General features: G+C 47.6%; 1 protein-coding gene across 2 annotated transcripts in view; it reads left to right on the forward strand.

The window, feature by feature from the left end:
* The first annotated feature begins 4,984 nt into the window (after positions 1-4,984).
* The window catches only part of KDM2A (lysine demethylase 2A), a 98,338-nt gene continuing 78,323 nt past the window's right edge, over positions 4,985-24,999 (forward strand). Inside the window, exons 1-2 of one of the 2 annotated variants that reach the window (XM_036762206.1) lie at positions 4,985-5,047; positions 9,439-9,564. In XM_036762206.1, the coding sequence (XP_036618101.1) occupies positions 9,523-9,564 (42 nt within the window). In that variant the 5' untranslated portion in view covers positions 4,985-5,047; positions 9,439-9,522. Of the gene's footprint in view, positions 5,048-8,002; positions 8,102-9,438; positions 9,565-24,999 lie in introns of those variants that run through there. The other variant, XM_036762205.1, reaches the window with a different exon arrangement.

Raw genomic sequence — 24,999 nt, forward strand, 5'->3', positions numbered from 1 at the left:
CAGGAGAGTGAAAATAGACCTTGACAAAGCAAAGACCTAACAAGTTTCAGAGTTTAAATATTTAGCAAACAGTTTTAGAAAACAAAGATATTGGTTTTAAATTGCACACTTCCAGTAGAATGCACAATATAATGAAAAAGACACTTGGACAAACAAATGACTAGAGAGACTAAATTAAGCTCATACTATGCTATCAAAATGGGCTTGGGCCTGATGTGATGGAAAAACAAGGGTTCAGAGATGACACTCAGAAATAACAGACAGTACAAAGAGAGCTCGGCCTCTTTACGAGGGCTTAGAGCTCTGATTCCAAACCCCAAACTGAAGAGAAACAGTAAGTGAGCCAAATTGCTGGCCTGCCAGCGAGGACCCCAGGCTTCCAGGCTCCTGGGATGTGGAGGGGCAAGAATGGGGCCAGGCATCCCGGGAACACACTCCCCCAGGCATCCTGGGAGCAACCCCGGGAGCACCCCTGCTCCATCTGGCAGTTGTTCCCCACAACACACTCCTAGACTTTGGCTCCATCTGGACTCCATCTGAGGCCAGGTCTCTGCTTCCAGACTTCAGGAATATCGTTTATAAGACAGTATTCTACAAGACTTCATCTGCCCATTCTGAACTGCCCTCTAAACTTCCAAGTATTTATGGTTTCTCCCCATTTGGAGGAAGGGCCTTAGTGCCTTCTAAGTCCCAGGATCACAAAAAGCCCAGTGCCAAGGCTAAGGGGAGGCCTTCTGACAGGAAAAGTATCCAAATCAATGGAGGGATCACTTGGAAAAGGGAATGAACTCCCCCCAGATGGTAACCTGGAACTCAGAGGTCATCTGGGCCAATCCCTTCCTTGGACAGTTGGAGAAACTGAGGCCCTAGGTCACACAACTGGTAAATGGCAGAGCCTAAATCAAACTCTTATCAAACCGAATTAACAGTGGCCTCATGAAGACACTGCCCCAGCAAGGCTTCAAGCTAGCATCAACACCCCATATCCAAGGAGAAGCTGCAGAGAGATGCTTTGGTCTCTTCTCTTCCCTCCCTCTTCACATCCAATAAGGTGCCCCTCTTAGCCTCCCTGAGCCAATAGCTCCTCACCACTCGACTTATCTCCATTTTCCTCACTCTCTCAAGCCTATCTTTTGCTACTATGAGAGCAATATCCTTAAAATTTGGACCTAGCCCCGCCCTAAGCCCTTTCAGAAGCTCCTTACTGCCTACAGAGCCCCAGCCAGAGCCACCGCCTGGCAGCCAAAGTTCTTCAAACCCTATGATCTTCCTATGACTCCCACCAAGCCAGCAGATGTCCTGCCATGTCGATCCTTCCTCACCTCCAAGGCCTAGCCCAGCCAGTTCCTGCTGGGAAGCAGGCCTCCTAGTGGCCTGTTCCTCCTTAGCTTCATTCATTTCCTTCTTCCAAAGGCCACTACGGTACTGCCTTGGTGCAGCCAGAGACAAAGGCCAAAGGACTTCTGGAGAAGGAGGCCCTGGGGAGGAGAAGGCTGGGATTGGCAGGGTATTCTCTCTTCTCCTGAGCCTGGATCTCATAGAACACACTATCCTAGGTGAAGGTGTAGCAATGTTTTCTCTCTTTTTTTCTCCTGGGGCATAGGGCACAGAAAATACTCCTTGTATTTCTATTATCAGCCAGCCTGGCAGCCAAAGGCATGGTGCACAGGGAGCCAACCACAGAGCCAGGGAGACTGGGATTCAAGATGTGTCTCTGACATACCTTTCTGGCTGGGGGCTCTAGACAAGCTGCTTTACATCTCAAGGACCCCAGGCAATCAATGCTTTGACTAAAAGGATCAGAGAAGGTGAGGGAGGCCTCACCCACCAAAGAAATCTGAGGGCCCAGGCCTATGGAGCACAGGAATCTTAACAGGGTCATAATGTCACAGGAAAGATTGCCTCCTCCCCACCCAGCATAGAGGAGGCTCAGAGGTCACAAAGGCAGCAACTGGTAGAGTCAGAACTTGAACTCAGGCCTTTTGAATCCAGAGTTAGTGTTCCTTCCACTGGACTGCTTTGGCTAGGCGGTTACTGATTTCCTCTGGAGATGCCTGTTTTTGGGAAGGACAGAGACTGTCCTAGAAGATGCCTGGGAACCTGTGTGCTATGAACACAGGACCATGCTCCCAGAGCTCTGCCCTATGGGGCAGGTCACTTGGTAGAGCTCTCTGGGTCTCAATGGGAGAGGGAGGAGATGAGGCAAAGGCAGCAGAGGGTGGAGCCAAGGTTTGAAGGCCAGGCTTCTTGCCCCCAGGTTAGGACTTTTCCCATTGGGCCTCTCTTCCTCCATTCTGCTTCCCCACTAAGAACATAAGGGGGTCACTGGCTGGGATCCCACAGAGTACCTAGTAGGGTTTGGGCCATCAATCCCATGCTCAGTAGATACTGGGGGGGTTAATGGATTCCCAACACTGATCATTTTTTTTTATGACAGGACCTAAAGCCTTGTAAGAGAAGTCATTCACACAGTCATGAAATTCAACTCTTACCAGCTTGAAGCAGTTAATAATAACTAATGAAAGAAGCCAAATTAAACATGTTTTCACAATTGACAGTATAAATACAAACATGGCACTAATGTATTTCCTCAATCACCAATATTCCTTTTTGCCCTGATAATGCCTAGATTTGCCACATGCCCTCAGAAGGTCACCAGGGTTATGTAATTATTACAGTTGACACATCTAGGCCCTTAGGTACCTTCTCACAACAACTCTGCAATGTCAACAATACATGCCTTGTTAGCCTCTGTTTACAGGTGTGTATATCAAGGCTTGGCTAGCTTGGAAGACTTGCCAACAGTTGAACAACCAGCTGTAGCTGAAGCCAGATCCGAGCCTAGGCCCTGTCTGGCTCTGAGGTTGCTATTTCTTTCTCTAGACCACAGTTAACAATTCCTCATCTCTGGTTGTGTTTGATAGACTTGTTGCAGAATACTAAGCCCCCTGGGAAAAAATGGACTCACATCCATCTGCAAAAACACTCGTCTTTCTACATGTCCCAACTCAAACAGATGTGGGATCTCACGGATGGGGCTGGCAGAGGGCATCCTGTCAACATGCAGACTACCCCCAATGCCTGACTGTGATGGCTGCCTCTCCATTCACATCCTCCCAATGGGGTGCTCAGAGGTGTCCTTAAGCTCTTCCCCCATTTGGCCCCCTGCCCAGCATACCTTTCTGGGGTTAAAAGAGCTTAGGCTCTCAGAGTCCTATTGTGCTGCTCAGGGTTCGAGTGCAGGCCCAGCCACATAAAGCACCAGCTTTTCAAGCACCAAATGAGCTGGAAACAGAGACTCCTCATCAGAAAGAAGGCTGGCCGCTTTGTCCAAATCCCACCCACGAGGCTAACTACTCTGTGTGACCTTCCACAAGTCGAAAAAATGAGGGCGTGGGGCTATCTGAGGTCCTTCGAGTTTGAGACTTGGGAGTCTATTCTCCGAGATATCCCAGGTTCCCTAAAATCCTGTTTTCACACAACACTTTGTATCCTTCCAACTGGAGAATGAAGCCCTCCCCCCAACTCTTTCCTGTGGGTAGCTGGTGGCTTCCATCTCCTGGGGGGAGAAAAAACTAAAAGAAGGCAGAATCTAGGAGCTTTAATGGTGAGGCACAAAGGCATATTATTGTTCCTTCCACTTTGGAAAGAGCCAACGGCAAAGGCCCCACAATTTCATTCTTTCTGCTATTAACAAAATGTCTTCCTCACTTATTTTTTTAAGCTGCTATTTGGGTGGGAGTATGCAGGCATCGAGGAGACAGGCAAATTCGGAATGTGGGTGAGATTTCACAGAATTCTAAGGTTTTAAAGATTTTGATTTTTGGAAAAATTAAAATTTGAAAATTAGTCCCATCCCAATGATCTGGGTTTTCGTGGCAGTAGCCAAACGGTACTGTGAAAACAGCTAATTCAGCTTGCAGGTGGACTCCCAATAGGTCAGAAGTAAAGAAAAATGTCTAATTCTGTTTGACAGTTGTTTGGGTGGAAGAGAGGCTAAGTGAAAAAACAACGGAGGGCTGACAAAATTTGTGTTGTTTACAATACTGTGGTCAGATACTTAAGAGCGTCTGCACTGGCTTCCATCCACTTTGGTCCGACCTTATGACTGAATATCTACAAGGTATTTCTTCCCAGGGAATGAAACTCGGTCTCCATTGTCATTTACAGCTTTAGATACTTGGGAAGGTGGGCCCGGAGTCACAGTTTGTCTGGAGCAGGCCTGCAACTGGCCTGCCTGCCTTCAGGTCACTCCCCAAAGGGTCTTTCTTGGGGAAAATAAAAGATTAAAGAAAATCTGCGTTCTGTAGGTAACCAAGACCTAATAGCATGGCAGACCACTGGACTAGGAATGGTTGAATTCCTTCCCACCTGGGACTATACAGGTCCATTCCCCTAACTCAGTTTTCTCAATTTTAGCATGAACCTAATGCTGCCTCTCATGCTGGCCAATGGCCCAAGGATGGCCCTCGGATGGCCCATGGGATGCTGTTTCCCATATCAGGGAACCGCCTTGGGTTGCCTGCAGAAAAACCTCACGTGACCAATAATCATACCCTTCCATTTAAACAGCGCCTTCCAGGACTCTGCACTGTAAGCACAGCTTTAGTAAAATACGAAGCGTTATTATTGCAGTCCCTCCAAAATCTTCCTCAAGGGGCTGGGAAGGTTTCTGAGGGATTCGCAAGTTGCTCGGTTGGAGTCTGGCCCCAGAGAGGGTGCCAGTGAAAAAAAAATAAAACCAGGGAAGAGACCAAGCAGGGGAATGGGAGCCCAGCTCCGAGCATGCCCAAGGAGCCTGGTCCAGGGCACTGCGGCTGCTGATAGCGGGTGTCAGAACCCTCCGCAGATCTGCAGCTTCCTCTGATGCCCCAGGAAGGGCCAATCCACAATGTGCCAACACCAGACCCGTAGCTACCTCGCGGTGGCTACGGAGGCAGGCAGTCACTTACGGACTGCGGATCACGGATCGTGGATCACGGATCGCGGATCACAGATCACAGACTGCGGATCACAGATCGCAGCAGATCGCGGAGTAGAGAGTCTGGTGAGCAATTGCGGCAGTCCGACTTAGGGGACCGTGGGCTGACCAGCCTTGGCTTGCCCAAGTGGCTGCTCCAAAGACAATCTTTGGAGCGCGAACCCTTGGGCTCAAGGCTCTATGCTGGTGATTTCTTTTTTCCTATCCTCTGGAGCTGATAAAGGAGTCTAAATGGTAACAAAAGAGGAAGCCTAAATGGTAACAATGTTTGTCTCCTCTGCTAGCTCGCCGCTTGCTGCCGCCGCCGCCGCCGCCGCACAGCCACAGTGCCGCATTGCCGCAGCCACCAATGCAGTAGCGGGACTTGGCGTCCTGGGTTCTTCCAGCAGCCCCCCACCCCCCACCCCCTAGTCTGATGGCGAAGGAGGAGGGGAAAAATGGGTAGGCGGATCCTCAGGGATCTTCCACCGTACCCTATTTGGGTGGAAGAATGGAATAGGCCAGGTCTTACGGCAGAGACGGCAGGAAATCTGACCCTGGTATTGGGCTAGTCTGTCACTTACGTTAAGGTCACACTGGCTGCGGCGCGTGTGTAAACCCGCCCGGCTGGACCGCGCGTGTGTAAACTCACCCTGAGATGCACACCCTTTTCTGGAAGCAGCGGGGACAGCTGGTTGGGCTCATCTCTGCATCTCTCGCACTGACATCGGCTCTGCTGGGGCGCCAGTCCATCCATCCGCCGGGACTGCGGCAGAGGCCATCGGCACTAGCGGAAACATGAACATAGCTGAGAAGGAAAGGGATGCCGGGGCCAGCTTCCCGGGCTAATTCGAATGGGGTGTGGACGCGCTTTGCCGCAGTGCCGCAGTGCCGCAGGCAGGCGCAGCAGACTGCAGCAACATAGCATCCGCCATGGCTCCCCTGGACACAGCTCGGGCTCGGGGCTGCCTGCCGGCCGCCAGCCACCTGCCTGGACAGCTCGACGGAGGGATGGACGAGGACCAAGAGGACCAGGATGAGCACGGGAGGCTGATGCGGCAGCACCGCAGCGGCTGAAACACTGGCCGGGCTGGCAAGGCGAGGCAAGGTCGGGGTCAGCCATCTGCGGACCCCCGCCTGCCGCACAACGGGAACTGGTGGTCCGACCGGACCTGGGAGAGGGGGGACGCCGGTTGGCAGAGGGCAGTGCCCCTCCCCCCCTGGGCGGAGGTGGCCCTGGTGGCCTGGGCAGGGTGGGCATGCCGCACTGCGGCACGGCCCCATTGCGCACCTAGCGCTGCCCACCCCGCATTGCGGCAAAGTCGGCGGCCCAGACGCCTGGCATGGGGGTGGGGTGGGTGGGGTGGGGATCTGGACTGGGACCCAGGACCTGGACAGAGCAGCCCCTGCAGCAGCCCTGCAGCCCCCAAGCGGGTCCTGCCAGCCTGGTCCCCCTGCAGTCCCAGTCGGCAGGAGAGGAGGGGGCAGCCGGGGCCCCCAACGGCCTGCCGGGGGAATAGCGGTCCGGGTCGGGTCCCTGTCCGGACCCCTGCCCAGCCCAGCCCAACCCTGCCCAGCTCCGCTCTCTCTGCCCTGCCAGCCCGGCCCCTGCCCGGCTCCAGCCCTGGCCCCAGCCCCGCCGGTCGGCTCCAGCCACCGCCCGCTGCTGCAGCATCCGCGGCTCTGATCGCCTCCCGCCCGCTCCTCTGTCTGGCCCAGCCCTCTGCGGCGGAGGCTGCGGCTGGGCTGCGGCACTGACTGAGTGATGAAGCGGCGGGGGGCCGGCCCCGCTCGGCCCCACGGCGGTTGACCAGGCCGGGCCGGGGGCCGGGGCCGGGCCGGGGGTCGGCCCGGGGGGGGGGGGGGGGCGCCTCGTGCCCCGCAGGGGGGGCGGGGGGCGCTTTTTCTCCCCCAGCGCGCGGCTCCGCGGCCCGCAGGGGAGGGGCGCGCGGTCGAGCGGGCGCGCGGGGCGGGGCGGGGCCGGGCGCGCGCAATGCGTCTGCTTGGAGGAGTGTGTCTGGGTGTGCGCGGGGCTTTTTTTTTCTTTCTTTTTTTTTCCTTTTTCCCCTTTCTGAGGGGGGTGGTGGAAAAGAGAGGGCGGGGGGAGGTGCGCGCGCTCTCGAAGGAAGAATCCTGCCCCGTGCGCAGGCGCGAAGAGCGAGACTGGCTCGAGCGCTCTGAAAGGGGAGAGGAGGAGGAGGAGGAGGAGGAGGAGGAGGAGGAGCTGGCGCAGAGGTGAGGGGGATCTGCGTCAGTCACGGGGCGCAGAAGGGAGGGGGTCGCGGGGGATGGGGGGGTGCTGCCGATGTGGGAGGGAGGGAGGTGGAGGGGACGCGTCTGCGCGTGCGCGCGCCGGAGGTGGGGCTTCAGTGCTGGGGCCGGCTTTGGCGCGTGCGCGCTCACCGTGGGGGAGCGGAGGGGAAAGAGTTGGGGGAGGGGGTTGACGGTGACGGGAGGGGAGGAGGGGGGGGGGGGGTGTGTGGAGGAGGCCGCGCGTGCGCGCTGGGCCTGCGAGGCGCTGTGTGTATGTGAGAGTCTGACGGGTTCAAAATGGCGGCGGCTGCTCCAGCGGCTCCTCCTGTGTGAGGGAAACAACACCCCTCTCGGCGGCGGCGCAGCCCGAGCCCGGCCGTGCCGAGCCGAGCCGAGGCGCGCTGAGCCGAGCCTCTCCGCGGACGCCGCCGCTGCCGCTGCGCAGCCCGAGCCGAGCGGGGCCGGGCCGCCCGCCGCCACAGCTCCGTGAAGCCGCCGGGCCGGGCCGCGTCCCTCCCTCCCTACCCGCCGGGCCGCCTCCGTCCGGCCGCCCGCCGCCCCCGGGAGGGCTCGGCCCCTCGGCCCGGCCCGCCCGGGTCCTCCCCCCCCACCCCCCGGCTCGGGCGCCGGGCCGGCGGGGAGGCCGGCAAGGGGCCCGCCCGCTCGCCCGCCCGCTCGCGCCCGGCGGATGGGCCCCGGCTCGGGCTCCTGCCCCCGCCGCCCGCGCCCCAGCCCCTCCGCCTGACGGCCCCGCCGCTCACGGGCCGAGCCCTCCCGGGGGCCGCCGACTCCCGTCGCGGGCCCGGGCCCGGCTCGCCATCGTCGGCCAGCGGCCGAAGACGCCGGAGCCCCGATCGCTCGGACCCGGACTGAGCGGCGAGATCCCCGGTGAGACAACCACCCCCCCCCCGCCTCCTCCTTCCTTCCTCCCCCTTACCGTCCTGTCCGTCCGTCAGTCCAGCCGGCCCTGCCCTCCGGCCCTGGGAAGTTGGCGGCTGGGCCGAGCCGGACCCCCGTGCAAAGTTTGCATTTTCTCTTTCCCACCCGGAATCCTCGACTCGCTTCCCCCGTAGGAGACCCGAGGAGCGAGGCTGGCGGCGGCGGCGGCGGCTGCTCCTCTCCGGCCCGGCCTCCTCCAAAGCCGAGTCCTTCTTCGGACGCTGCCCCCTCTCCTGCCTTCGGGACACGGCCGGGAACGGGACGCTTGGCGGGGACGACGCGGCTCTACCCGGCTGGGTCCCCAGGGTCCCGCCGGCGGGTCTAGAAGGATGGCTGGGGGCTGGGGGCGAAAAGAAGAAGAAAAAGAAGAAGAAAGAAAAAAAAACCACCCGTATTACTACCTACGGAAGCCATATTACGATCCACAAGTGTATTTCATTTAGACACTTTGTTAAGCTGAACTGACTGCTGTAGCCAGGGTCTTACTTAGTTTGTCTGGTTTTTATGAATGGTTCATTCGACTGTGCTATCCACAAATGTAGTCGTCACGGTGTACTTGTTAGCATCTCTCTTTTGTAGGGGCTGATGAAATGTCTGTCTCCACTTTGCGTCCTCTGCTTCTCACTTTTAGGGTTTTGTTGTGTTTTGAGGGAAAAGATGATTTAGGAAGGCTGAGCAGGTATTGAGTTACTGGAGGTGCTCGGGGAGACACTGTCTCCCCCCCATTAAAACAACCACAACACGACCACCACCGATGTCATCACCCTAACTTCTCAGTCTTTTGCTATGAAGTTAGTGTGTGTGTATTGGTGTCTTTTTAGGCTCTCCTTAGAAGAAACTATTTAAAACTACTGTTCGAATAAGGATTAGTTCAGTGTACACTTCACTCGTGGAGACCTCCAGAGATGAAAGTGGAGTTGAAAGTCTCATTCAGTCCTGGGATTTTATGCTGATGCTGACCTCAAGGGAAGAGCCTTGCTCATTTGGATTGCCCTGTGGGTAGAGGCAAGGGTTGTTCCATTTACAGAAGGAAGTGAAACCAACTCACTTGCCCAGGCCATAGACAACTTTGTGTTAGAACTAATTGTGCTCATTGCCTGGAACCCCTTGGGTAAAAACACAGAAGTCCAAAACCTTTGGGGAAAGAGCCAGCTTTCTTGGTGGGGGTTTTTGGGCTTATCATGCCCCATGGTTACATGGTGTCCCCAAATAGGCTGTGGGGTATGAGAAAAGAACAAGCGTAAGGATGAATTCTGATCCGGGATTATATTGTTATCCTCCTTTAGTGTTGCCTTCTGCTTCCTGAGGAGAAAGAAGACAGCTCAGGAGAGGTTTTCTTGACGGTCATCTCAACAGAAGAGCTCTGAGAGATGGAACCCGAGGAAGAAAGAATCCGTTATAGCCAGAGACTGGTCAGTGCTTTCCTTCTCTAACACAGCAGAATAGCCCCTCTTTGTTTCCAAGCTCAGTGACTGGACAGCAGGTCCGGACTCTTAGGTGACTTCTCTGTGAGGAAGAAAGGTATTTTAAGGCTCTTTGGTCTGAGGACTGAATGGTCACAGTTTGACTAGACACTCTTTCTGATAAGAAAGAGAACACTTGACTTTTTTCTTAGGAAAATCATTATAAATAGCTAGACTTTAGTAGATTATAGCTATGCCATCAGAACAGCTGTGAAGATTGCAGCTAAATAACTTACATGCAAATTTAAAAGCACTACTTTTGCTTGGGGAATGGGGTGGGGAGGGATAATTCTGCATCCATTCTGTGACCTCTTAAAAGGTGTCTCCTGTGTGGTTATGAATAATGTTTATACTAGTTAAGACATACAAGAAAACTACTGTTTAAACATTCATTATCAAATTGATAAGTGGTCATTTGGTAAGTACAAGTCAATTTAAAAGGCATTTATCTAGAACCTATCTAGTCAAGATTCTGTGCCAGGCTCTGAAGAGACAGATAGTTAGGACACACAGACCCCGCTGTCCAGAAGTTGACCTCTCATAGGGAAAGATGCAGTCTTGCTCTGATGAATCTTGGTTTAGAGAGAGGACTCTGCTGCTACATTTACATCTCTTCCTACAGCATTTGTTTGGGGTTGTTAATGTGTCATTCTAGCCATATTTAGGAAGGAACATCCTTAAATCTTTTGCATTCTTTATCTGTGTTAGAGAGGAAAATATAATCTACAAGGAACTTCCAGCTTTACCGGTGGATAAAAGATACCTTGAATTATTTTTAACAATTTTTTTTCAATTAACAAAAGACTTTTTTTTCAATCCTGGGTTCTTCCTTCTCCCACACCCACTCCCATTGGGAAAAAGGAAAAACACAACCCTCATAACAAATATTTATAGTTAATCAAAATGTGTTCTCAAATTGATCATGTCTAAAAACTATAGGTCTCATTCTGCATTCTTGAATCCATCATCTCTCTGTGCAGAGGTGGGTAACAGCCCTCTGCAATTGTAGCTTGTTACTGAGTTGATCAGAGTTGTGAAGTGTTTCAAAGTTGTCTTTACAGTGTTGCTATTGTATTGCTTGCTTCACTCTATATCAGTTCATGCAAGTTCAGGAATTACTCTTTATCATCTGTTTTTGAAAGGCAAAACTATTAAGATGAATTTACAGGTGATTCATGCTATATGACTTCTGCTGTTGGAAATTGACCTATCTGAATAAATAGATGCTGCCGATCTTTTTAGTGAAGCTAAGGATATGTTCTGTCCAGTGTTGAGCTCAATCCATGGAGATTATATTTCCTACAAAATCAGCATTGGTCAAGAAACTTGTATTGGTCAGTAGATACTTTTTTCCAAGTAGAGTGGTATTGTTAGCCCAGTATAAATGTAATATCCAGCTTTATAGACTCATGGACTCTAGGTCAAATCTAGAACTTCACAAACATTTTTTAAGTGCCTGCCATGTGTGAACCATGGTGCTGGGATACAAGGACCAAAATGAAAAGCTATCCTTGACTTAAGGAGAATATTTCCTGGGTGGCGGGGCTGGGTACAACATGTACAAATAAGTAAATACCAAATGAATTGAGGGGGAAGCAAGCTCTTTACCAATTAGGGGGAATCCAAAAAGGCCTCTCGTAGAGAGTCATCCTGGAAGGAAGGCTTGTGGGGAAGAAAAGTGAAGTATTCAAGGGAATTCCAGGGGCAAGAAGGCTTGGGGGAATGGCCTGGGAACAAGCTTGAAGCAGGAGATGGAGTGTAAACTTTGGGGATGAAAGTTATAGAAGTTTTCCTTCCATCCTTCAGTGACTTAAAAAGGAAAGTCCTTGTAAAAAAATTGTGAGCATCTTTTGACCAATATATGATTTTTAAAGTTGATAAAAGTATAGAATTCCTTATTTTGCGGTTACTGGTCATGGAATATGAAAGGAAGGAAGTAGGTATGACAGGTTTGCTTCATTTGACCAGTGATCACTGTGTGATATGGCTTTTCTAAAAAAGGTTTTCATTCTATTGACATTTTTTTGTTTTTGTTTTACTTTCCTTTCCAAAAGCACTCCCCGCCCCCCCCCCCCCTTTTTCCCCTATCCCCTGAGCCATCCCTTGCAACAAAGAATAAAAAAAGGAAATACCAAAAAAGCGGTTCAGTGAGACTAACCAACACATCAGCTGACTCTGGCAGTATTCAAGACCCCTAGTTCCTCAGAAGGGAGGCAGGGGTGTTTTCTCCTTTCTTTTGGCAGACCAAGATTCATCCTTTAGAATTATATACTATTCATGTTGTAGTCAGAGGGTCACCATGTAATATGGGGCTGTAATTCATATTTTCATTAATATTTTCCTGCAAAAAAATCTTTTCGGAAATCAAGTGCCTATTTCTATAGCAAATATTTAGCATCTTCATTTGGAAAGGAATCTCTCTAAGTAGGTTCTGTTCCCTCTCTCTTCAGCATCAGAACTAGATAACTGATCCACAGCCTTTTTTGTGGTGTTTGAAATCTTCTTTTACCTGCCTTTCCTTTTACTGTTGAAAACTTGCTAGTAAAAAAAAAAAATAGACATTCTAAGAACTTGGTACCAGGTTGGGAGGAGCAGTGTGGTGGAAAGAGGGAGAGCTGGACTTGGAATCAGGAGAGATCCAGGGCCAGATCCTTCCTGTGAGGCTTCTTAGCTCTACTGTGACACCAGAAAAGACACCTAAACACTCTGAGCCTCAGTTTTTCCCTCCGTAAAATGGAGCAAATAATACCTGTGACACTACCACAAGGTTATTGTAAGGATCAAATGAGATACTGTAAATACAATGTCTGGAGAGTCCTGTGTAAATGTCAGCTATTGTTACTTATTCTGTTTATGGACTACTCCAGCTGTGGCCAAAGAGCACAGACTCTATTTGGCAAAGCAGATTTTGACTTGTCTCTTTAGCTCTTGGGAGAAGTAGGAACCATAATAATTAAAGAACAGTTTTGGTGGTCTCTTGGCTGAATTTATCATTGCTATAGATTGTGGCAAATGTTCCTTACCAAGAAGGGTTGTGTTTGCAATAGAATTTGTGAATACCAAACTTTTGAGTGCTTATTTTTCTGGTGCCAGAGGAGAATTGACTAGTAAAGAAATAGATACAGATGAACAATGATTGTCTTTCCTTAAGCAAGGAAAAGTATCCATTTTTTTGAATCGAATTATTTCCTTGCAGATTCTTACAACAAAGCATCATCTCTTAGTCAAGTGATCTGTTTTAGGGATGTTAGTGGAGGTGGTTTTTCTGCATTAAAGGTGCCATGTATTAGAAAATAGATTTTGTATTTACGGGGAGCTTATATTTACGGGTGAATGCTCTGATGAGGTTGGCTAAAGAGGGATTGAGCAGCTTGGCTCCTCTGGATTGAGGGAGAATGGCTCTCTGAGTTCAGCTAAAGCATAGGCAGAATTCCATAGTCTGAGGTTCTACAAGGGAACTCTGCCCAAGAGTAATGGAAGCTTCTTAGGAACAAAATTCTAATGCTCGAAATGATTGTAGTGAGGAAGAAAAGGGAGGAGGTATTTCAAGAAATTGTGGTCATAGAAGGAACTGTTGAAGCTGAGATTGTAGGGAGACTGGTCTGGAAGATAAAAGCATAGAGAGGTAACTAAAGACATGAGCCAGCCCAGAGCCCTGAGCTGAGGTTTAGGATAGGTGCTCAAGGCAACAGGGGTGGGGGTCAGGGTAGGGACTTATTTATTTATTTATTTAGTGGGGTGGGGGGGAGGGTTGTTTGTTTTTGGTGACAAGAAGAGGAGATGGAAAGGAAAGCATGCTTGCAGTGGATGAGACACAGGCTTTGAGGGGCTGTTTAGTGCTTTGCCTGTTTTCTTCACCAAGGAGAAGGATCAGAAAGGACGAGAAAGAAGTGTTTATCAGGGAATTGAGAGTTAACAAATTAAGTGAGGAAATGGGCAGTGAACAAGCAAGGGAACGTGGCTGTGGTTGTGTTCCTACCCACTGGGCCCACGTGGAAAAAGGGGCTCCTAGGAGGGAAGCAAGCCCTGCTGATCTCTGAGGGATTGAGGATAATGGCAAAGGAGTTCTCTCACTAGAGCTAGGGAAATGCCTGTTTCAAAAAGGGATAGAAGATGGTTTCTTTCTGTGACGAGCTAACAAATGTGCCATCAATTCCTGGCACGATTCTAGACCATTGTTGAAGGGGTGCTTTGGTGAGTATAAGGAAGTGGTGGTCCTGGTGCTGCATCAAGATGTCATATTAAGATGATGGGCTCCTTCAAAATAGTCTAACTTTGACTGGCCCCTTAGCTGGCAGCCTAGGGAAATGATTTAGATTTGGTACACTTAGATTTCAGCAAAGGCCTGAAAATGTCTCTCTCAGCGTCTGCATGCACCACATGGAGAGATGGGGATTAAACAGTAGTACAGAAAGAAGGGGGCTTGGAGTTAGACCCAGTGAGTGGTGGTTACTGGCAGGTTGGTCAACCTAGAAGGAGGTTGTTTTGTCTTTTCCATTTAATAAGCACTCATTAAGTATGGCCTGTGTACAAGGAACCATGCTTGTCTAGTCTAGAGGATTCAGACAGAAATGAAATAGGCTTTGCCTTCAGGGATCTCACCACCAACTTGATAGGAGTAAAATTTGCAATAGTTTCCTATTGCTTTTAGGATAAAATACAAACTACATAGCCGTATTTAAAAAGCCCTCCATGGTGACTCCCACCTACCTGCCAGTCCAGTTTCTTTATTATTCCACTTCATACTGTCTTTCTTCAGCCTGACCTGCAGTTTCCCAGTTTGTGACATTCTAGATCTAGCTTCCATACCTTTATTTAAATGTACCCCTTGTCTGACTGGCTTGTATTCCCTCTTGAGTACCCAGCCTTCTCCAAACTATAGCTCAAGTACCACTTCCAACAGGAGGCCTTCTTGGATCTCATTCCCTCATGTCTGCACCATCATGCTTTTCCTCTTCAAATTACTTTGTTTTTGCTTCCTTGTGTACATATCTCTCTCCCAGTAGAATATATGCTTCTTGAGGCCAGGAAGCATTTTGATTTTCTTACTCATATGCCCAACATCTGGCACAGAGTAGATGCAGGCAATACTGCTTCCATTTGGGTGATGCTTTTCCTCACAGTCACTCTGTGAGATAGGCAGTGCCAGTTGGGCTCAGCCTTCCTCAGAATTCTGGTAGAGAACTTACAGACACTTCCGACATGTCATTTCTTATATCTGGGCCCTTTCAGTTAGACCATCAATTACCTGCTTAAAGCAGGCACCTTGTAAGTCTCTTGATCTCTTTGTATCTTTCACAGTACCTTGCACATAGAAGGGGCGTAAAGAATATCAGTTGATTTGACTTGACCTGGATTTGATCTGTATATTTAGAAAAGTGAATTCCTCCAGCAGCACCACAGAGAGCCTCCTTTCTCTTCTCAAATAAGAAGAGTCCCCAACTCTAATTTAAAGGGCTTGAAGTAATTATTTGATGTCTTAGAGATAACTGATAAAACTGAGCAGCTGATATCAGTATTTGATTTTGACTTGTATCATCTCCTTAGAGAGCTCTGTCCTCACAGTTAGGTCCAAAATTTTTACCAATGACTTAGATGAATATGCTTGGCTCATAGCTTGCTTATCAATGTTGTAGGTGACACCACACAAGAAGAGAGAACTCTGTTCATGACAGAATCGGGATCTAAAAAGGTCTTGGCGAGCTTGAACAATTTGGAATGGGGCGAGGGAGGGGACAATGACAAGATAAAATTTGAATGTAGAAGGATAAAAGTAAAGACTTATGGTTGGGTTAAGGGGGGGAAACCCCAAGTGCACAAATCCAGGATAGGAAAGATTAGTCTAATCAGTGGCTCATGTGAAAAAGACTTGGGGGTGGTTTATGGCCTGGAAGATCGATATGAGTCGACTGTGTGACATGTCAGCTAGAGATAGTGAGAGGTGGCAGCAGGCTTTCTGTACTCTTGTCTTGGTCCCATCACATCGGGAACATTGGGCTCAACTCTTCACATTATACTTTAGGAAGCTCAATGAGGAATTGGAGCATGGGCAGCATGGTAAGGAGCTTCAGAACCTTGCCACATGACTATCGGTTACATAAACTGAGGTTATTTTGTCTGCAGAAAAAGCTTTTGGAGGACATGATAGCTGTCTTCTGATGGTTTACCATGTGGAGGAAGGCTAAGGTTGGTGTGCCATGGTCCTCGAAGGCAGAACTAGGACGAGTAGGTGGTGTTACAGATCGTTGGATTCTGGCTCAGTATAAGGGAAAACTTTTTAACTCTTCAGCTTCCGCAAAAGTGAAATGGGCTGCCTCAGTAGTGAGGTTACCAGGGCTCCCTTATTGCTATACCCAGGGACTGTTTTTCAGTCTTCATTTGATTTGACCTCTCTATTACTTTCGCCTTGGCTTCCACGGCAAAATTCTCCTTCTCGGGCTGACTCATCGTGCCCCATCCATCCCACAAAGTGGGCTTTGTCCTGGGGCATATTTGCTCTGCCCTCTCATAAAATCTCTCCATTATGAGCTTGTTCATTCTCATGGGTCAGTATCATCCCTGTGAAGGTGACTCCCAAATAGACACAGCAGGCCTCTATGAAGTTCCTCCTGCTTTTTAGCCCCACCTGGATGTCCCATGGAATTCTTACCATGTTCACAATGGAAGTCATTATCTTCCCCTTGAAAGCGACACCTCTTTGTGACTTCTTTGCTTGTCATGGGATACCACCTTTCTTCCAGACATCCTAGGTAGAGTTGTTCTTTTTTCATCCCCTAAATCCAGTTATTTGCCTGGTATTAATTTCATTCTCCCTCCAACATCTGACTTTGACCTCCGCATTCCTATGGCCACACAGGCCCTCATCCTTTCTGCCCTGGGTTATTGCAATAATCTGCTAATTTTACTCTCTCTGCAATCCAGGTTCCACACAGCTACCAAATGGATATCTCTAAAGCACAGGACTGATGAGATCACTCCCCTGCTCTTGAAGCTTCAGTGATGCCCTTTTGGATCTAGCATAAAATAAACTTCTTTAAGCATTTAAAGCCATATGCAGACTGGCTCCAATCTATTTTACCTGAATGATTTTATTACTCCATCAGGCCAAACTTTACTCCTTACACACTGTAGTCTAGCCAAACTGACCTACTTGCCATTCCCCATAAATGCCATCTCATCTCCATTTCCAATGCTTTTTCTGAGGCTATCCCCCAAGTTTGAAGCATCCTCCCTTATCCCCTCTGCCTCTTGGAATCCCTAGCTCAGTTCAAGGCCCTGTTCAAATTCTACCTTCTACAGCAGGGGTTCTTAAACATTTTTGTGTCTTGGACCCCTTTGACAGTCTGAAGTCTATGGACCCTTTTTAGGATGTATATATATATAAGGATTACAACTATATTGAAAAACTATAACCAAATGTATTGAAATGTTTATCGAGTTATTTCTGTTTTTTTAAAAATATTTTTTCCCTCAATCACATGTCATCAAATTATTTTTAAGAAAAACAAACCTCATTCACCCCAGGCTGGGAATTGCTGTTCCACAGGAATCCCACTTGTTAGTGTTTTCCACCCCTTCCCCATTAATTACTTTGTATCTCATTTATGTATTTTGTATTTCTTTATCTTTGTACATGTTTCCCCTCTTGTAGAATGTAAACTCTTTTTTTTTAAATTAAGATTTTTTATTTTTAGTTTACAACACTCAGTTCCACATGATTTTGAGTTCCAGATTTTCTTCCCCCTCCTCCCCAAGATGGCATGGCATCCGATATATATTCTGTGTATAACTTCACATTAAACTTATTTACACAATAGTCAGGTTGTAAAGAAGAATTATAACCAATGGAATGAATCAGGAGAAAGAAGAAACAAAACCAAAAAAAAAGAGAAAAAAAGAAAAAAAAAAGGAGAGAAAATAGTTTGCCTCAATCTGCATTCAGACTCCATAGTTCTTTCTCTGGATGTCGATAGCTCTCTCCATCGTGAGTCCTTTGGTGTTGTCTTTGAACTTTGTATTGCTGAGAAGAGCCAAGTCTGTCAGGGTTAGTCATCACAGAAGCAATATATCCTGGTTCTGCTCCACCCACTCAGCATTATATCATGTAGGTCTTTCCAGGCTATTATGAAGTCTGTATTTTCCCCATTTCTTATGGCACAATAATATTCCATTACATTCATATACAACAGCTTGTTTAGCCATTCCCCAATTGATGGGCATCTCCTTGATTTCCAATTCTTTGCCACCACAAAAAGAGCTGCTATAAATATTTTTGTACATACAGGTCCCTTTCCCACTTGATGTGGTCTCTTTGGGATACAACCCTAGAAGTGGTATTGCTGGGTCAAAGAGTATGGCACATTTTTTTGGCCTTTGGGCATGGTTCCAAATTGCTGTCCAGAATGGCTGGATCAGTTCACAGCTCCACCAACAATGTAACAATGTTCCAATTTTCCCACATTCTCTCCAACATTTATCATTTTCCTGTTTTTTCATGTTAACCAATCTGACAGGAGAGATGTGGTTCCTAAGAGTTGTTTTGATTTGCATTTCTCTTATCAATAGTGATTTAGAGCATTTTTTCATATGCCTATAGATATCCTTAGTTTCTGCCTCTGAAAACTGCCTGTTCATATCCTTTGACCATTTCTCATTTGAAGAATGACTTGTATTCCTATAAATTTGGCTCAGTTCCCTGTATAATTTAGAGATGAGGCCTTTATCAGAGATACTGGTTGTAAAGATTTTCTCCCAATTTTCAGCTTCCCTCCTAATCTTGGTTGTGTTGGGTTTTTTTATGCAAAAACTTTTTAATTTCACATAATCAAAATTATCCATTTTGCATTTTGTAATGCTCTCCATCTCTTGCTGGGTCATGAATTCTTTCCTTTCCCATAAATCTGATAGATAAACTATTCCTTGCTCTCCCAAATTGCTAGAATGTAAACTCTTTAAGGACAGAGACTTTTAATTTTTATGGCCAGTAGTACCTAACGTAGTGCCCAGTACTGAGTGGTTTTTAAATAAATGCTTATTGCATTGAGGTTTAATTGAACTTGAAGTCTTCAGGGAGAGGCTAGATGATCACTAAGGGATAAAGTCAGCTTGATGACCTAAGCAGTCCTCAATTTTAGGTTGTCCATTTCATCCTGCTGTATACTACAGTCTGGATGGCAGGCATTCTTCACCCACTTGGTTTTTCTGTGTGGATAATTCCGCCAAACTCTTTTGAGTAATCTTAGATACTGTGTGGTAGGCATGGCAGGGTTTGGGGGCTTGATGTAGTCAGCACTGTGTTACTTGCCACGATTATTTCCTCCTTGATTTGGACCCAAAAATTTAAGAAGGGAGCCAAGGTCAGATCCCCTCATTTCTCGCTAGTTTGAGATATCTCTGACTTTCCTACCATGTCCCTGCCTGTCAGAGACCTCCCCCTCCCCCTCTTCAGTTTCCTTTTGTGTGTTGTCTTCCCCCATTCAGCTGTAAGCTCCTTGAGGGCAGGGGCACTCTTTTTTTTTTCCCTCTTCATATTTCTATCCCCAGCTCTTAGTTTAGTGCCTGGCACATACTAGGAGCTTAATAAATATTTACTGGCTATTTGATTGAACTTGTACTAGACAGCCTCCAGGAGGGTGGCAAACACCTTGGTCAAGTGTATTTCTTCCTATTTTATGCCACAAGAGGATTATCTGACTGTTATCTCTGCTACATCTTTCAAGGAATTTTTTAAAGATTTTGCATGGAGAGGATCCCTTGTTAGAGGAAACGTTCAAAGCAGCATCTTTCCCTATTGATTCCAGAGAAAGGGAGAAGTACTGACTGGACTTGGGATTTCATTGTTATAGAAAACTCCCAGATGAGGAAAGTCCTCTACCATTTAGATGTGTTAGAGTTGCCAAAGGCAGTGAGAAGTGAGGGGACTTGACCAACTTCATGTGGCTCAAGCAGAGCTGGGACCCCTGTCTCCTGACTTTGAGGCCAGTTTTCTTTCCATTGCACCTTGCCACCTCTTAAGTCAGATATTTATAATTAATACACAGTCATCATAGTGGGCATTCTGTTTTTACCCTTCAGTCAACTGTGGACCATAAAGATATGACCTGTTGTAGAACATAGTTTGTAAAAAGCCTACCTCTTCCCTTTGTGCCCTCATCAAGGATGTTTGATGATATCTGAAGGGAGGTATGTTAGTGCTTGAGAAAATAGGTCACTAGTCATTTTTTAAAAATTATTTTCTTTTCAGTTATCAAACATTTCTTTTTTTCTTCCTCCTGCTCCTTTCCTCTCTCCTGGCACCTTCCCCCCCCAAAAAAAATCAAAGCAAACCCTTGTAACAAGTATACTCAAGAAAAACAAATTCCCACATTGGCCATGTTCAAGAATGTGTCTCGTTCTGTGTATTAATTCATTCCTTCTCGTTAGACGGTGAGCACATTTCTTCATACTCAGTCCTTTCTATTCCTAGTTGATCACTGCATTGAGCAGAGTTCTTAGTCTTTCAGAATTGTTTGTTTTTACAGTGTTGATGTTCTGGTATACATTATTCTCCTGATTCTGCTCACAGTCTGGCCTGTCGCTGGTACTCTGTTAATTGAAGTTGGGGTGAAGTAAAGTACTTGTGAATCATGGCTTACTTAATAAAAGGTTTACTTAGCCCTAACTACAGTAAGCATATGCAGCAGAGTTACAGGGGCATTTGCTTCTATAGATGTGGACCCCATATCTCTGGATGGAAACCTGTCTGGTCAGCAGAGTTGGGTTGGTGGCTCCTCTGGTCTTCAGACATCCTAAGTTGAAGGGGCCTAGGCTCCATGTGGGTATAATTTTTTAATGCCCTTAGGTGACCAGGGAGCTAGTCAGTCAGTAAGTGCCTACTATGTGCCAAACACTAGGCTAAGCACTGGGGATACAAGAAGAGGCAAAAGACAGCATTTACCTACCCTCAAGGAGCTTACAATCTAAAGGGGGGAGGCAACATTCAGATAAACGTGTGCAAAAAAGTTATATAGAGGTTAAGTCGGAAATAACAGAAGGAAGGCACTGGAGTTAAGTGGGGTTGGGAAAGGCTTCCTATAGAAGATAGGGTTTTAGTTAGGACTTAAAGGAAGGTCAGTAGGCAGCAATGAGGAAGGAGAGCATTCCAGGCCCTGAGGAGGGAGAGCATCCCAGCCAGGGGAAATACTGGGAACTCAGAGATGGGAGTTTCTTGTTCATGGGATAGCCAGAAAGCCAGTGTCATTGGAGGGAAGAATGTATGGCAGGGAGTGAGGTGTAAGAAGACTGGAAAGGGAGGAGGAGGCAGTGCTGAAAGGCTTGGAATGCCAAACAGAGCATTTTGTATTTGATCCCAGAGGCAATAGGGAGCCCCTGGAGTTGATTGAGGGGGTGGGGGGGGTGATAGGGGTATGATATCATCAGAGGGGGTGTTTTGGTGGCTAAGTAGAGGGTAGATTGGAATGGGGAGAAACTTGAGGGAGGCAGAGCCACCAGAAGGCTGAGGGGATGAGGCCCACACCAGAGTGGAAACAGTATCAGGGGAGAGAAGGGGGTGTATCTGAGAGATAGTGCAGATGTGAGAGTGACAGGCCTTAGAATATGAGGGAGTGAGAGAGTGAGAAGTCAGGGGTACTCCTGGGTTGGGAGCCTGAGGGACTGGGAAGATGGTATTGCCCTTTACGGTAATAGGGACAGGAGGGGCGGGAGAGATAATGAATTGTGTTTTGGACGTGTTGAGTTTAAGATGTCTACTGGACATCCAGTTCGAGATATCCAAAGGATAGTTGGGGATGAGATTGGAAGTCATCAAAGAGGTTAAGTCAGAATAGGTAGATTTGAGAATGGTCAGTATAGAGAGGGTCATTAAATCCATAGGAGCTGATACAAATCACCAGATCACCAAGTGAAGTATTCTAGAGGGAGAAGAGAAGAGGGCCCAGGACACCCCTGAGGGACACCTGCAGGAACAGCTGGATGAAGATCCAGCAAAAGAGACTGAGAAGGAGCGGTCAGAGAGTTGGGAGGAGAAGGGGGGGGAGCTCCTGAAAAACTAGTGAGAAGAGAGTCTCAAGGAGGAGAGGGGCATTGGTGATGTCTGAGGCCAAGGAGAGTGAGAAATGAGAGAAGAGACTGCTGGATTGGACCGCTAAGGGATCGTCAGGCACTTTGGAGAGAGCAATTTCAGTGGAATAATGAGGCTGAAAGTCATGTCAGGGGTTAAGAAATGAGTGAAAGGAGAGGAAGGGGAGGCACCTATCCCAGACAGCCTTTGAAAGGAGTTTGGCTGCAATAAGGACAGTCGAGACATAGAACATAGTTACCTGGGATGGAAGGCTCACATGAGTTTTTTGACGTTTGTTGAAGACATGGGCATGTTTGTAGGTAGCAAGGAAGGAGCCAATAGGCAGAGACTGAAAATAAGTGAAAGATGGGGATGACAGAGGGGCCAAGCTGCTGGAGGGGGTGGGCTGGTATGGGGTCACCTGAGCTTGCCTTGGCAGGAGTCAGGCCACCTCATCACGTGAGGAGCAAAGGAGGAGAGAGGGGCAGAAGCCTTCTGAATGATGGGAGATGAGGAGGAGGGAACTCACGAGGAATGGCCTTGAATTATTCTGTAAAATATGAGGCAAGGTTCTAGCCAGAGGCTACCAGGAAGCTGTTCCAAGGGAAGTAGGGGCCAATTAGTTTCTTGTGATGGGAGGGAAAATTAATCAGGAGGTGGGGGTAGGGGGCAAACAGGAGAGGCATGGGAGAAACCTGTGTTGTGGGAAATCCTGGTATAGAGTAGTCTTTCTACCAGGTTTCTCTGAAACCATCTTTTTCTTCATTTCCTACAGCATAATAATATTCCATTTATTCATGTGCCATAACTTGTTCATCCGTTCCCTAATCTGTGGGTGTCTATCTCCTTGGTTTTGCCATCACAAAAAGCTGCCTTAAATATTTTTGGACATAATGCAAACTTTTCTTTCCTTTTGGATCTCTTTGGGTTATGGACCTATAGGCCTGGTATTTCTAGGTCAAAGAGTGTGCCTAATTTAGAAACTTTGTGCGCATAGCTCCAAGTTTTTGCCAGTCATTCTGAAGACTCAGATTAAGAGATTTACTAAAGGATAAAAATGGATGGCATACTAGTCTTAGGACATATACCAGTTATGTTTTTTTGCTTCAGATGGTTATGCTTTACACACAGTCTGTTGTTCTCAGAAGTATCTATCAGACCTTCTCTTTGTGCTTTGAACCAGGAAATTGAAGCTTTTTGCAGTCAGTCAACAGCCATATTGTATTTTAAGCATTTCCCATGTTCCAGGCATGGGGATATGAAGGAAGGCAAAAATAGTCCCATCCCTTACGGAGTTCACATTCCAGTACAGGAGACAACAACTAGGGACAAGTAACAGATCTGTACAGTGTTGCAAGTTAACCTCAGAGGAGAAGGCTCTAGTGGCTTGGAGGCCTGGAAAGGCCTCTTGCTGAAGGCAGAATTTGAGCTGAGTCCTGAGGGAGGCCAAGGAACAGATGAGGTGGGAAAGCATTCCAGACTTGGCACAGCCATTCCAGGGGCATAGAAGTGGGGAAGAGTGTCTTGTACAAGGAAGAAATGCAAATAGGCCAGGGCAGAGGATTGTAGAGTATCTGGAGGAGAATGAGTTGGAGGAATGGGCCAGCTTGTGAAGGAACTTAGATGGCAGAAGGCTTCCTGTTTGATTCTGGAGGGAATGAAGGAGTCACTGGAGTTTATTGAGTTGGTGTCAGACTTGTGCCCTAGAAAAATCACTCTGCCAGTTAAGTGGAGGATTGCAGTGGCCAGAGACTTGAGGCAAGAAGCCAATTAGAAGAAGGATGTTGGTCTTAGAGATGAGGATCTGAACTAAGGTGGTAGCTCTTGTGAGTAAAGAGAGTAGGATATACACAAGGGATGTTGGGAAGGTGAAAACAAGATTTGGCAACCGATTAGTTACATGGGATGAGTGAGAATGAAGATTATAGTTTGACACTGAGGTTGTGGGCATGGGCGACTTGGAGGATTCCTGGTGGTGTCCTTGACAATAATTGTGAAGTTCAAAAGAGTGGAAGGTTTGGGGTGGGGGGGGGGGAAGATTAGTTTGTTTTGGAAATACTGAATTTGAGATGACTACTGGACATCCACTTTACTATGCTTAAAAAGCAGTTGGTAATGTGGGATTAGGCAGCTAGGTGCACAAAGCAAATAGAGTAGTGGGCCTGGAGTCAGAAAGACTCATCTCCCTGAGTTCAAAAGCTCTACAACCCTGGGCAAGTCATTTGACCCTGTTGGCCTCAGTTTACTCATCTGTAAAATGAGCTGGAGAAGGAAGCGGCAAGCCACTCTAGTATCTTTGCCAAGAAAACCCCAAATGAGGTCATGAAGGGTCTGATGTGGCCGAAATGACTCAATAATAACATGGGACTGGAGCTCAGGAGAGAGACTGGCTCTGGGAATCATCTGCATAGAGATAATGATTGAAGCCATGGGAACACGTATGGTCACTAAGTGAGATCATTGAGAACAAGAGGAGGGCCCAGTGTAGCGCCTAGTTAATGGGCATAGATAGCATCAGATGGATGTTCTCCAACCCTTCTTTGGTGTGACCCTGTGATTATAACTGGAGATGTCTGAAATCATCCCCCTTCCTCAGCAGCCCCACTCTGCAGGGCAGTGACTGGTTTCCTGGGAATCATTTTTGTGTAGTGTTTTGATCCTCCCAACCACTCTGGGGGGTAAGTGTTATCCCCATCTGATAGCTGAGGGAATGGAGGCAGAGGTGAAGTGACTTACCCAGGATCACCTGGATTTGAACTCCGGTCCTTCTGATATGAGGTCCAGTGCTCCATCCACTGTGGCGAGCTGCCTTTAGGATGCAGGCATAGAATATGCAGAGTTATTAAATCATGGAACTCTTAAAACATGCCACTCATAGGCCCTTTTCCCTGGGATTAAAATTTTCTTAGCTAAACAAATAACAGATTTCTTTGAGAACCCAAATTCATAGGAACCTAGCAACAAGCATTTGTGTTTTTTTAATAATTAATTTTTAGTTTTCAACATTCACTTCCATAAGATTTTGAGTTTTAAATTCTCTCCCTCCTCCCCAAGACAGTGTGCAGTCTCATATAGGCTCTACATATGCGTTCATATTAAACATATTTTCACATTAGTCATGATGTAAAGAAGATTAGAACCAATGGGAGGAACCACAAGAAAGAAAAAGAGAACAAATATATGCTTCCATCTGCATTCAGGCTCCAGATTTCTTTCTCTGGATGTGGATAGTGTTTTCCATCATGATTCCTTTCTTTTTTAAAAATAAATAAATAAATAAATTTTTAGTTTTGGTCTACAACATTCAGTTCCTCAAGTTTTTGAGT

Source organism: Trichosurus vulpecula, chromosome 6 (assembly GCF_011100635.1).
Source record: "Trichosurus vulpecula isolate mTriVul1 chromosome 6, mTriVul1.pri, whole genome shotgun sequence".
In the NCBI taxonomy this organism is placed as follows: domain Eukaryota; kingdom Metazoa; phylum Chordata; class Mammalia; order Diprotodontia; family Phalangeridae; genus Trichosurus; species Trichosurus vulpecula.